This window comes from Lissotriton vulgaris, chromosome 12 (assembly GCF_964263255.1).
Source record: "Lissotriton vulgaris chromosome 12, aLisVul1.2, whole genome shotgun sequence".
Lineage (NCBI taxonomy): Eukaryota > Metazoa > Chordata > Amphibia > Caudata > Salamandridae > Lissotriton > Lissotriton vulgaris.
This window is the reverse complement of record NC_141700.1, coordinates 596,447,422-596,460,063: the sequence shown is the minus strand read 5'-3', so window position 1 is coordinate 596,460,063 and position 12,642 is coordinate 596,447,422. Positions and strand designations below refer to the sequence as shown.

At 46.7% G+C, this 12,642-nt stretch overlaps 1 protein-coding gene across 3 annotated transcripts in view; it reads left to right on the top strand.

Annotated features, from left to right (window-relative positions):
- Positions 1–12,642, top strand: part of LOC147677801 (ATP-binding cassette sub-family C member 12-like) — a 954,180-nt gene that overhangs the window by 670,565 nt on the left and 270,973 nt on the right. For all 3 annotated transcript variants that reach the window (XM_086945451.1, XM_086945452.1, XM_086945453.1), the window contains exon 24: positions 13–202. In XM_086945451.1, coding sequence (XP_086801577.1) covers positions 13–202 — 190 coding nt within the window. The remainder of the gene's footprint in view (positions 1–12; positions 203–12,642) is intronic.

Below are 12,642 nucleotides of genomic sequence, written 5' to 3'. Positions count from 1 at the left end.
TTTTCATTGCAGATTTAAACTGTTAAATGATGACAACTCTTCTCATTACCTCTTATTTAACTGTGCAATGAGGTGGTTATCGCTGAGAACTGAGTTCCTTGTCAACCTTGTAACGATAACAGTATCACTATTTGTGGTTCTCACTCCTCCGTCAACAGTCAGCACTTCGTCCAAAGGCCTGGCATTATCCTATACTGTGCAGGTAAAAATATAGAAAATCTTCATATTAAGAAAAAAATACTTTAAGAAGCTTTGTCTACTATTAGATGAAAACATCATCATTCCCTGTTGAATGTATACATCTTTTACCAACGTAAGATTTCATTAACTTACCTTCTGGGAGAGGAGGAGACTTTGATTCACAAGATAGAAAGTCATACGGATGGCATGAATTTGTATCCTCCTATCTTCAATATTGAATACAGGATTCTAATACAAATTGTTGAATATTTTATAAATACTAGTTTCCCCAAAATGCAAGAAAACAGATTTTCTGATGTGGTGAAGCAGTTGTATGTATATATTTTTTTATTGTTTTATATATAAGAATATGGGTATTTTTTGTGTTATGTGAAGCTATTGCAACAAAATGGTTACTTTAAGCAAAATAATGTAGCATTTTGTTTTTCGGTTTGTATAACTCTAGTGAACAAACTCATGCCCTTAGGAACGGAATGTAAATTGCAAGTCCTTTCTTAATGAACTGTGCATATTTTAGTAGCCTGTTTGATTATTATTTTTGGAGTAACAGTAACTTTCTACCTCATAATTTTGCAAGAGGCATATGCCATGGTGAAAAAGCATTAGACGTCATTTTTAACATCGTGCCGGAGTGGATAATTACACTCTACTTCAATTAGAATAACTGTCAAAATGTATCTCCCTTCGCCAACCATTGTCAATTGATTGAGAGAAAAATGATGAGAGAGGGGTAAAGGTGGAGATTGGTCAATTGCAATGATGTCTTGCAATTGGTTCTGTCTTGTGTATTGGTTTCACCTTTGCACTGTGTTAAGTTAGCATGAGCTTGTTAGAAGTTAAGACACCATTTTTCCTTTTCTGCTGCCTCTGCACATGACACATTTTGTTATTAAAGCTTTTCGCCTAGGTAGGTATTTTGCTTTACACGAGAATAACATGTTTGCTTATAATATCAGCCTTGCTTGGTATGCTATGTCTGTACAGTGCGTGCAGAGGCCTTCAAGGTTATTTCAACACAGCGCTTATTGTTTGGATTGATCAGCGCACAGAGTTGACATAATATGGATGCAGCTGTGGCCAGCTTTGGGTTTAGGCGCGTTTAATAAGGCACTGCGTGAAGCAGGATGAACACACACTTGATGAATATCCGTATGCAGAGAGTTGGTGCAAGAGATGATGTGATCTACTTCTGCTGAACCCAAATGTATGGGCCCGCCCTTCTAAAACCCAAAGAGACCTTCTGTAGTTATAATATAATATACTAGCTAGGGAGGGTAAACTGCTGTTCTATTTAGACCTGTTTCCTTTAGCATTTTAACATGCTTTCACCCTTTGTTTTTTATGGAATAGTAACCATGCTGTTAAACTTGTTCCTTATAATATGTTTGCTCGTATTAGCTAAGATACTGCGTTTGAGAACACTGCATTAGAAATAAACATTTCAAACGCGCACGTGTCCTCATTGACTCCTCATTCTGGATTGATATGTTAGTATACCAAAAGAGTGTTCATGTGTTCCACGTTGCCTGAGGTGTTCTAAGTCCATGTTCTGGGTTGTCTAATCATTGGGGGTCGGTAAGAACCAATGAGACACTGGTAGCTAGTCTGGTACATGGCGCCAGATCGTTGGTGGTCATATTACATGACACTTGAGTAGTACTTGTATCGGTCCTTAACACCCTTCGCTACTGTTTCCAGAAAACGGTGGTGTCGGACAAACCTGCCTATATTAATATAGTTCCTTTCAGTCAGTCAAGTACACTTTATTCGATTGTTAAAATCATAAAAGGTATACAAATTCAATGTACACACATTCCAAATACAGGCTGACACATAGTAAAAACAAATTAGAAGCAAGGATTATTAAAAGGTACAATTGATTATAAAAAATTATTTTCAAGGAATGTAAACAGTTCAAATGTTAATAAAATCATGTTCTTGTTATACCAGATTTCGTTCTTGTTGCAGCTACCAAGAAATTAGCAACGCTAAATATAACATAAGTACTGCCTAGGAGCTGAAGATAAATTACAGCAGGCCTTACTTGGGTGAAGCCTTTCTTTCTTAAAATAGGTAGCAAAAATTCAGCCCTTTCACCAGTGAAAAACCTGCAGAACATAGTAAAGTGCATTGTGTTTTGTACAGATCTATTATCACATTTACAAAATGGGGCTGCCTCCGGTTTTCCCCATTTAAGGTAACTACCCAACTGGTAGTGGATTAAATTAAAACGGAACTTGGTCAACAGGAACCTATGAAATGGTTTGGTGACAATGGCAAGATATGGTTCCATTCAAGGGGAATGTAGAAGCAAATAATGAGATCTAACAGTTGGCTTCTTCAATTCCCTTTCCTCCCTTGCCAGTATGGCCCCCTCCATGTAATGTTTTTTGATCATGCCAATGTCCTCCCTCCTAATGCAAGAGGGTGAATAAAAAAGTTCTGGGCGACCCATCTCAACTAAAGATATTTTTATGTACTCCAGCCAGGGCACCCTATTGGAATGATCTAAGGACATGACGTCAGCCATAATAGAGTGGTTCAGGGATAATTCGCTGTTCAACCAGGTCCTTAGCCAGAAGATTATTGGGGCTAGCCTTAACCTATCGGAAACAAAATCCAACCCCAGCTCCCCATGTGTCGAGAAGGTTGGGGTAGACTGAGGGACCGACAGCAGCGATCGTAAAAACCTATTTTCTACCTTCTGGATGGTGTCGTCTTTTATATAACCCCATAAAGAAGAACCATATGTTGCAATCGCTACACATTTGGAGTTATAGATCTTTAACATTGTCTGCATCGGCCTAGCCCCCAGCCTTTTAGAAAACCCCATAAGTGAATCAGTTGATCTTGCCACGGCTAGACCTCTGGCTCTGACCTGTGGTCTCCATGAGCCTCGCTCATCAAAGAGTACTCCTAAGTAGGGAAAAATGGCCACCCTTGAAACCACCTCCTCCTTGCATTTAAAAATCATCCTTTTACCCTTTCTGCAATGGAGGCCTACTACCATGGTATGGGATTTGTTGGTATTTATTTTTAAATCAAGTTGGTCCATGAAGACCCCGAAAGCATCCAACAGCCGTTGCAGTCCGACACCAGTACGTGCTATGAGTACTGCGTCATCCACGTAAAGGAGGGCGGATATTTTAGCCTCTTCCATACGCGGAAAATCACCTTGTACCGCCTCCAGGTAGCTACTTAGGCCGTTAATGTACAGTGTGAAGAGGAGGGGGCCAGGATACAACCCTGGCGCACCCCACACATGGACCTAAAGGAGGTCGTGCATCAACCCTCATTGGTGACTCTGATCTTAGCAAACAATTCCTGGTGTAGTGATGCCATAAAATTAACCAAGGCCCCGTCTATACCCATCTTCAAGAGGATGTCCCATAATTTAGTTCTGTTTACCAGGTCGAATGCCGAGGAGAGGTCCATAAAGGCCAAAAATAAAGACCCCTCCTTGGCTACAGTATATTTAGCAAGCAAAATATGTAAATTTGAACACTGCTCGACCGTGCCTCTCTTCTCCCTGAACCCATATTGGGCATTGGCTATGCTCCCACTGCTTTCCACGCTATCCCTTAGTTTCGTCAGAAGGACTCTGCCCAAAATTTTAATGGCAGAATCTAAAAGGGATATGGGTCTGTAACACCCTGGATCCTCCCTCAGTCCTTTTTTGAAAATTGGTACTATAACTGAGGTGGCCCAGGAAATAGGGATAACATTACCATTGGCGGCTGTGAAAACTTTAGATAGCACTCCTGCCCATAGCTTCGGGGAGTGCCGGTAAAGGTCTGCGGGGACCCCATCTGGGCCTGGGGCTTTATTGTTCGAGGTTTCCAAAATAGCTATCTCGACCTCGTCGGTAGTAAAAACTAGCGGGCATACTCTGGAGTTATAGCTTGGGGGCCCTGTATCCCAGACGTTGATTCTCCATACACTGTTTTAAAATGGGCGAGCCACCTGTCGTTGGGGATAACACAATCCATAGGCATGTTATCCTGGCCAGAAAACAGGGGCTGGTTTATCACTTTCCAGAATAGACTACTATCCCGCATGACATCGGCTGAGAGTAGCTTCTCCCAAGACTATTGCTTTAAGGCTTCCTTACGCTCTCCGATGGCCTGCTTATATTCCCTCCTTAGGGTAGATACGCCTCCCTGTTTCTAGGATTACGGTTTAAGGCTGCTAGGAGTGCACTATGTGTTTTAGAGCATTTGGAATCAAACCAGCGGTGTTGTTTGTTACCACTCTTCCCCAATCTGACTGTCAGCTGGTTTGAGATCTGTAAGCAAATTTCCTCATAGGCACCCATAAGTTCACATTTTTCTGCACTAGGATTTTGGCAAGTTGCCACAGCACTTTCTATTTTAGGGAACAATGCTTCATAGAAGTCATCGAGCACCACGTTGGACCACTTGAGCCGTCTACCCTGGTCCACCACTTTTAGGGTTCCCACCCTGGGATTGACGGGGGGCGGCATAGAGCCCATGGAATCACCCCAGTAAACTTCCAATAGGACAGGATTATGATCACTAAAAGGGGATATTAGGGTTCTATATGAGGCAACACTATGTAAAATAGCCGGTGACACAAATATGTAATCAATAATGGAACCTGGATCCGACCCTTTAAAAGTGTTGAGCCTCGGTACGTCTGAGCTACAGGCAGGTTCCATCAGATTGGAATTAGCCAATAACTCCTCTAATGCCTCTCCCCCTTTGGAATGCTCAAAGTGTGTAATATCTGGGCCACTCAGTCCCAAATAATCAATAGTACCACATGACAAAGTGCATGGATGAATGTTAAAATCGCCCATGAGGACGAATTCGATATTAAAATGTGTGTCTTGACTGACCTCTGTCAACAATTGGTCCAGGATGGCAAGGTTATCGTTACTATTATCCTGCGTTCCTGCATTGTAAAAATTAATAAAAATAGTTTTCTGGGTTGAGGAGATCACCCTTTCCACTAACAAAAGGTATGGCAAAGGTTGGTTAATTACTTTAAGTGCCCCCTTAAGTTTTAATGAGAAAAGCAAAATAAGACCACCTTTAGCTCTGCCCGCAACGCTAGGGGCAGCAGGCACCACAAAACTCGAGAACCCATCTAGACAGAAACTAGGTGAAGTGTCCCAAGATTCCTGGAGGGCTACAATATCATACAAAGAAATAAAAGCTAGCCAAGCCTCATCGGTCCTTTTTGTTCTAACACCCGCCACATTCCAACTCAGTAGCCTGCATGTTTCCATTGTGTCAGAAATGTGACTAGGTTCTTTTACTGGGTGTACTAATGGTGGTGCAGGTAGTCAATCTGTGTCCTCTAGCCCTGAGAGTGAGGAAAAACGGTTGCTGAGAGCCAACCCACCCCCGTCTGTGGTACCAGGTATATAGTGACCAGGGTGTGCGTGCTGCCATGGCTCGGGGGGGGGGGTTTAAACCAATGTGGATCAGTCGGCCCGCTCCTGTTGGTGCTTGATAGCGAGGGTTTAGCAATCCTGGCCTCCCCACCCTTACTGGATGCGGCCCACTCCTACCCCCTCTAGGAGCACACTAGGGGCTGTAAGGGCTTACTGTGGGCGGGTAGAAGAAGCCTAAAGGCAACGGTCTTAGGTGATAGTTGCTCGAGACTCTAGAACCATCCCAGAATAACCTTTCAGCCACATCGGCCCTGTCGAAATTAACTATCACACAATCCCCCTGAACCATTTTCGGTACCCTCCCAATCCACCCCACCCTATTGGCAGAGATGATCCTGTTGGAGATACTGCTCCCACAACATGAGGCAGTGCACCAGGTTCGTGCTTTAGCTATGAGGTCACTAGCGCACACGCGCTCTCCTTTATTCAAGGGTGGAGTACCCACAAAAATTGCCACTAGCGGAGCTGCTTCTGGTGGTAGTTCACGATGAATGTTACTGCCCGTGGGATTTCTTACAGTGGGCAGCCTTTGTGGCACCCTATGATTTTCCAATTGGATGGGGGGTAGCGTGGCTACAATAGGATCGGCAGGTGGTTCGATCACCATAGGCTCCCTTGTTGAGCTTCCCGGCCCTGACCCAGCAAGGCCCTCATTGTGTCTATCCAGGAGCAAATTGTGATCAGTAACCATTTTGTCAATAATAACACATTTCTTAAGGAGTCCCTCCAAACAAGTATTTAGAGTATCCACAATGTCCTTCGCGATGGCCACAAGGAGCGGTTCGATCCGGGCAACAAAGAGCGCCTCCATCTGGTCCTCCAGAGTATTGGTAGATGTTCTTGTGGGCCCTGGCAAATGTTTAGCTTTCCCCCTTTTTTTCCTCTTCGATGGGTCACCAGGCTGAGGAGTGGGGGTAAGTTGTAGTGACTGCAGGGGGCCCAATGGATTACCCGCTATGGTGGTAGGTGTGGCTGCTGGCTGTGTGACTATTACCAAAGGTTCCAGCGGAATAGCGGGGGTAATAGGAACATCCCCACTGGCTGCTGGGTCAGCAGGTTCCACTGGTGTTGGGGAGCTAAGTGTAATGGGTGGGGGGGCAGCTTGTCCCAGACCCAGTTCAAGTCCAGCATTAGCAATTTCTTTATTGAGAGCCCCCACAGCCGTGGAAAGAAATGTTAGAATAGACTGTGAGTGTCTTGGCATCTTGGCTTTTGTACTATTCTCATCACCACTGCTTATGTTCTTTCACTTACCCATACCACGTTGTTAAGGGCCGGGCCCAGCCCTGCCTCCTTCTGCCTTAGACTACCTTAGACTGCCCGCCCTTTGCCCGGGCTTCGCCCGGCGACGTCCGCGCGCGTCCGCGACGCGGAGGGAGCTGCCCTTCTTTATGCGCCTTCGTGCGCGGTCGATTGCAGGAAGTGGGTGTGTCTGCCGAGGAGTCTGGGAGCTGTAGTCTTCCCCCACTGCAGCCCTGCGATGGTGCTTGCGATGGCGACAGGGAAGACCAACAGCGTCAGGGCCCCAGACCGATGTTCCCAGTAAGCGGCAAAATCAACCCTCCAGCAGGTAAATTGCAGCAGCGTTGTCCCCGCTCCTCCGTGGGAGCTGCCCTTCTTTATGCGCCTCCGTGCGCGGTCGATTGCAGGAAGTGGGTGTGTCTGCCGAGGAGTCTGGGAGCTGTAGTCTTCCCCCACTGCAGCCCTGCGATGGTGCTTGCGATGGCGACAGGGAAGACCAACAGCGTCAGGGCCCCAGACCGATGTTCCCAGTAAGCGGCAAAATCAACCCTCCAGCAGGTAAATTGCAGCAGCGTTGTCCCCGCTCCTCCGTGGGAGCTGCCCTTCTTTATGCGCCTCCGTGCGCGGTCGATTGCAGGAAGTGGGTGTGTCCGCCGAGGAGTCTGGGAGCTGTAGTCTTCCCCCACTGCGGCCCCGCGATGGTGCTTGCGGTGGCGGCAGGGAAGACCAACAGTGTCAGGGCCCCAGACCGATGTTCCCAGTAAGCGGCAAAATCAACCCTCCAGCAGGTAAATTGCAGCAGCGTTGTCCCCCGCTCCTCCGTGGGAGCTGCCCTTCTTTATGCGCCTCCGTGCGTGGTCGATTGCAGGAAGTGGGTGTGGCCGCCGAGGAGTCTGGGAGCTGTAGTCTTCTCCCACTGCGGCCCCGCGATGGTGCTTGCAGTGGCGGCAGGGAAGACCAACAGCGTCAGGGCCCCAGACCGATGTTCCCAGTAAGCGGCAAAATCAACCCTCCAGCAGGTAAATTGCAGCAGCGTTGTCCTTTCAAGCTTGATTCTTTCAAAACAGTTTCCTTGAATTACTACCCAGTTGTGCTACGTACTTTTTGTTGTACCTTTCTCTTTCTGTGTCACTATGGCCGCGGTGGACATTCCGAAACATAGCCGCATTGCGGTGCGCAATCACTTGCAGAATTATCATGTGCCCGTGGATGGCATGGCCGTGATTATGGTGGTGAGTGCAGAGGTGGCTTACCCTTACGAAATATTTTATTCGTGGGTGACCATCCCAGCTGTGAACGCAAATACCAATGTGTTCGACAAGTACACTCCCACTGCAGTGCCGCAGGACTATGCTCCATATAGGACACAGGAAGTTCCGATTGATGCTTGGCAGCACCGAGTTTGGTTTAATGGCGTCCTACCCCACTCTTTAACAGCTCCGAGGCTAGGTCCCTTGTCCATTCCAGACGTGACTTGGCCTGTTTTGGCTGGATTTACACCTCATCCTCAGCACGGGCGTGTTCCGTTGCCGAACTAAGATGACTGCATGTAGTCGCAATTAGCGTAATTAGGTCGTTAGTGCAGTACATTACCCGCAATCTCCCGGGCGGGGCCGCGGGTGGTGCAGCGCTTCCAGCCGGACAGGGCGGAATAAAGCTTAGTCCTGTAATGGTCAACGCTGTGATGGGCAAGCGCCCCTGGATAAGGATGAGTTTCTTTTCTGGCTTACCGAGAAATTTGACTAGCTGGAAGCAGTATTTCCTAACACAACTCCTGGTGAAAAACACAGGATTCGGACAATTAACATGCCAAAAGACTTGACCCCAGAAATTGGTGACTGTGAGTCGTGGGGAAAGATCTATGCGGCAGTCTATGCGAGGTGCTTCTGCACTCCATCCATGACTGTCCTTCCAACGGTCATTAAACGTGCTCAGGATGAGCACGGACCTGAGGCAGCGGTTGAATTGGGTATGCGCCTATGCGGCTCCTTTGACGTAGTTTCTGAACTCATACTTGCGAATTTCAAGGGTGATGCAGTGAACTTTCAGGTGTCCAATGCATTGCAGGCGGTTCCCGATGCCGACAAACCCCGACAGTTACCGAGGAATATTGTGGCAGCTTATAAAACCGTGGGCCGCAATTGAGTGGGAGTCATGGCATTTTCAACTAAGGAGAAAAAGCAACCCCAAGGGCCGAAGTCAGCCCAAGACCAAAAAACAAAATTGGCCGAAAAAAGAACAACAGGGTAAACAACAACAACAGAAACAGGAGTCTCGTCCTGCATCACCTGTGCCTGCGCCTACAGAACGTATTTATGGCTTGCGCGATCGCGCGACGATAAGATCTCCTGATCGTTTTCAGGTTTCTGAACAACGCTCTCCTCATTCCTTTCAGGACTCATCAGCCTCATCGACCGGTGGTGGAAGAGGCGGCAGAGGTCGTGGTGGCCAGCAGGGACCCGACCAGCCCTGCCCGAAAGACAGTAAAGGCAAGCAGGACGATTCAACACCGAAGATACCCCAGTTTCAGAAAAAGAAAGTTGCCGCTTTAACAGCGAGATATGCCGCAGATAGTGAGAACACAGCTTCGAAATCAGACATGGGCTCAGACCTTGCTGGACAGCATGGCGGATATTACCATAGTGCGAGAGGCCCTGCGTCCGCTAATGAAGGTGACAGCGACTGATCGATATGCTGTTATGGAGACAGCTGATACTAGAGTAACTCCACCTGATAGACTTTATGAAATAGTCCTTTTAATTGAAGGTGACATACAACGTACAATCAAGGGGGTATTTTGGGGAAATCTTATGACTACATATGACATTTTGTTAGCGGAGACTGACTGGCCCCCCCTTTTGTGGTCGCAGCTCCGAGAGGGGAGGAGGTGATCCTCCCTAGTTTCGCGCACACGATCTCGAAAGAGCATGCGCTGAATTTTGCAGAAGAGTGGGCTAAGGCTCTTGCGCCGGCTTTGTACCGTACACAGTGTGATTGGGATAAATTTTTCCCACACCACGAGATTCCTTTACGGTCTATGCCACAGCCTCAACCTCAATATCCCATCCGACGTGAAGCTAAGGCTTCCGTCGCGGAAATTCTTGAACAATTGGAATATCAAGGTGTGATTGAAACTTGTGTGTCACAGATGAATAACCCTCTTTTTACTGTAACCAAGCCTGACGGCTCGTACCGTTTGGTATTGGATTATCAGCATTTGAAATCACATTGCCGTACCTGTGCAGTACAGAATACCCACAGCTCTGCTCTTGTGGATGGTCTTGTGCGTAAGCGTTTTAAAACCACACTTGACATATCCAACGTTTTTTTTGCCCACAATTTGGACGGACTGAGTTCCCAGTGGACCAGTTTTACCTGTGGCGGCAAACAACGCCATTATAATCTTTTACCTATGGGCTATAAGAATAGTCCAGGCGTGTTTGCTGCCCGTATAGTCTCTCTTTTGGAGAGGATAGACACTGATGCATGTTCTTATGTGGATGACATTTATCTCACAGACGACGAGCTTTGGGCGCATCTGTGTCGACTTGACCGCATAATTTGTAACTTTGCGGACTTTGGTTACAAATTTTACTTTGCAAAGTCTCACATTGCAGAGTACACAGTGTTGTTCCTGGGCTACAAGCTCAATAATGAAGGTAGAGGATTGGCTCCTCACTTCTTGGAGAAATGCGCTCAATTGCGCACTCCTACAACTCTGAAGAAATTACAGTCCTTGCTGGGATTTTTGAATTTCGGGCGTACTTATATTCCCGAATATGCCCAGCGTATCAAGCCTTTGTATGTTTTGACAAAACCTACTTTTACCAAATCTTGCTGGCTGCCAGAACATTCAGCTATTTTGCAATTTTTGCAAGCTGATCTTCTATAATCTAAATTCTTACTGACTCATGATAACCACACCAGCCTGGTGATAAGAATCATCCCTGGGGCGGTGGGTTTCACATACCTTACTTTTAACGAAGGAGACACAGTACCTATTGCTTACAAGTCACACTTGTACACTTCGGCTGAAATGCGGTTTTCCTCTGTGAAAAACGTTTTGACAGCAGTGCAAATGGCGATTCTCAAGGAATGTGCACTGTCGCAAGGAAAACGCATGTTGGTTGTAACCCCGTTCCCTGCATTAGAGGCAGTGACGAAAGCCAGTGTGCCAAATTCTAAAGCTTTGCACCCTCGGTGGATACAATGGGCAGCATCATTGACGTCTCTGGATGTCACATTTATTTTTGATGCCTCCTTACAGTCGCAGGAGTTTTTGTAGTATGAATTTGTTCATCCTGCCCCTTTGGCTATGCGGCCTTTGGAGGACTTCCATTGCATCATATACACTGATGGTTCAGCGCAGGTTGAGCATGGGTCTAAACAGGCATACGTTTCCGCTTGCGCTATTGTGTTAGGTGCCATGGTGAATGATGAATTCAAGTCCAGAGTCGCGCACACGCAGACTCTAGGAGACTGCACCGCACAATTGGAGGAGCTTCGTGCTCTGATGCTTGCATTGGAGTACGCTGACCCTGGTGTCACAACTCTTATTGTGAGTGATTCTTACTATTGTGTCCAGTCTTACAATGAAAACCTGTTCTTTTGGATTCAGTATGATTTTCGTGATTCCAAGGGTAGCACAATAAAACATAAAATTATCTGGGTCCGAGTGGCTGAGCTTAAAGAGCAATTGCCCCTCGTGTTTGGGATTAATACTCTCGGTCAACAGAGCGTGGGAGTCCACGCTGATGGCAATTTGCTTGCCGATGAGGCAGCAAAATCAGCGGTATCGACATATTTGGTTGCAGCAGTTACACGTTCCAAAAGTAAGATTGATGATGATGATATCTTGGCAGCTGTTGCTGCAACCGAGAAGGGAGGTAAATATCCAAAAGGATTCCCTTTGAAGTATTCATACCACTTAAGTCCTGATAAAGTTCCTTATGTGAAAATTCCTGATGTTGGTGAGAGGTTACTTCCCAACGCGGACCGCAGGCCTACACTGATTACCGCAGCCCATGAGGGTGTTGCGTCTGCGCATGTGGGCGCTTCGGCTACTGTAGCTCAGTTGCAACAACGTTTCTGGTGGCGGGGGCTGTACAAACAGACGCGTGACTATGTCCTTCAATGTGACATTTGCCAGCAGATTAAGCCTTCAACCGCTGCGCGTTCGCCCCAGACACAGTTGTACATTTCTAATAAACCCCTTGGGTGTGTTTATTTAGATCACTGCAGTCCCTTTTCTTCTGATACTGCGTATAAGTACATCTTAGTAGCAGTTGATTCATGCACATGCTTTGTGTGGGTCTGGCCTCACCGCAGCGCTGATTCACGGACTGTCATAAGAGACTTGCGTATCTTTGTAGGGATTTTTGCCTGTGGACCCTTCCATTCGGATCAGGATCCGGCTTTCGCCTCTAGGGCGTATAAGGATTCCATGACTTTGTTGGGAGTCCAAGTCAAGTTTTCGTCTCCATACAGACCTGAGGGTAATAGTGTTGTGGAACAGATGAACCGAGATTTAAAGCAGTCTTTGACGCCTCAAGTTATAGGCACTGGCAGGAACTGGCTGGCCCATCTCAATGGCGTGCAGCGTGCTCTTAATAATCTCCCTAGAAGGTCTCTGGGTGGGCGAACCCCATACGAAATGCTCTTTAGTATCAAGATGTATGTACCGGACCTTGATGGTCTAGACTCGGTGGCTCAAGCTGCCTCTTTTGACGTAGATGAACATTGCAATGTTTTACAGGATCTACAAAAGACAAGAGACAGTC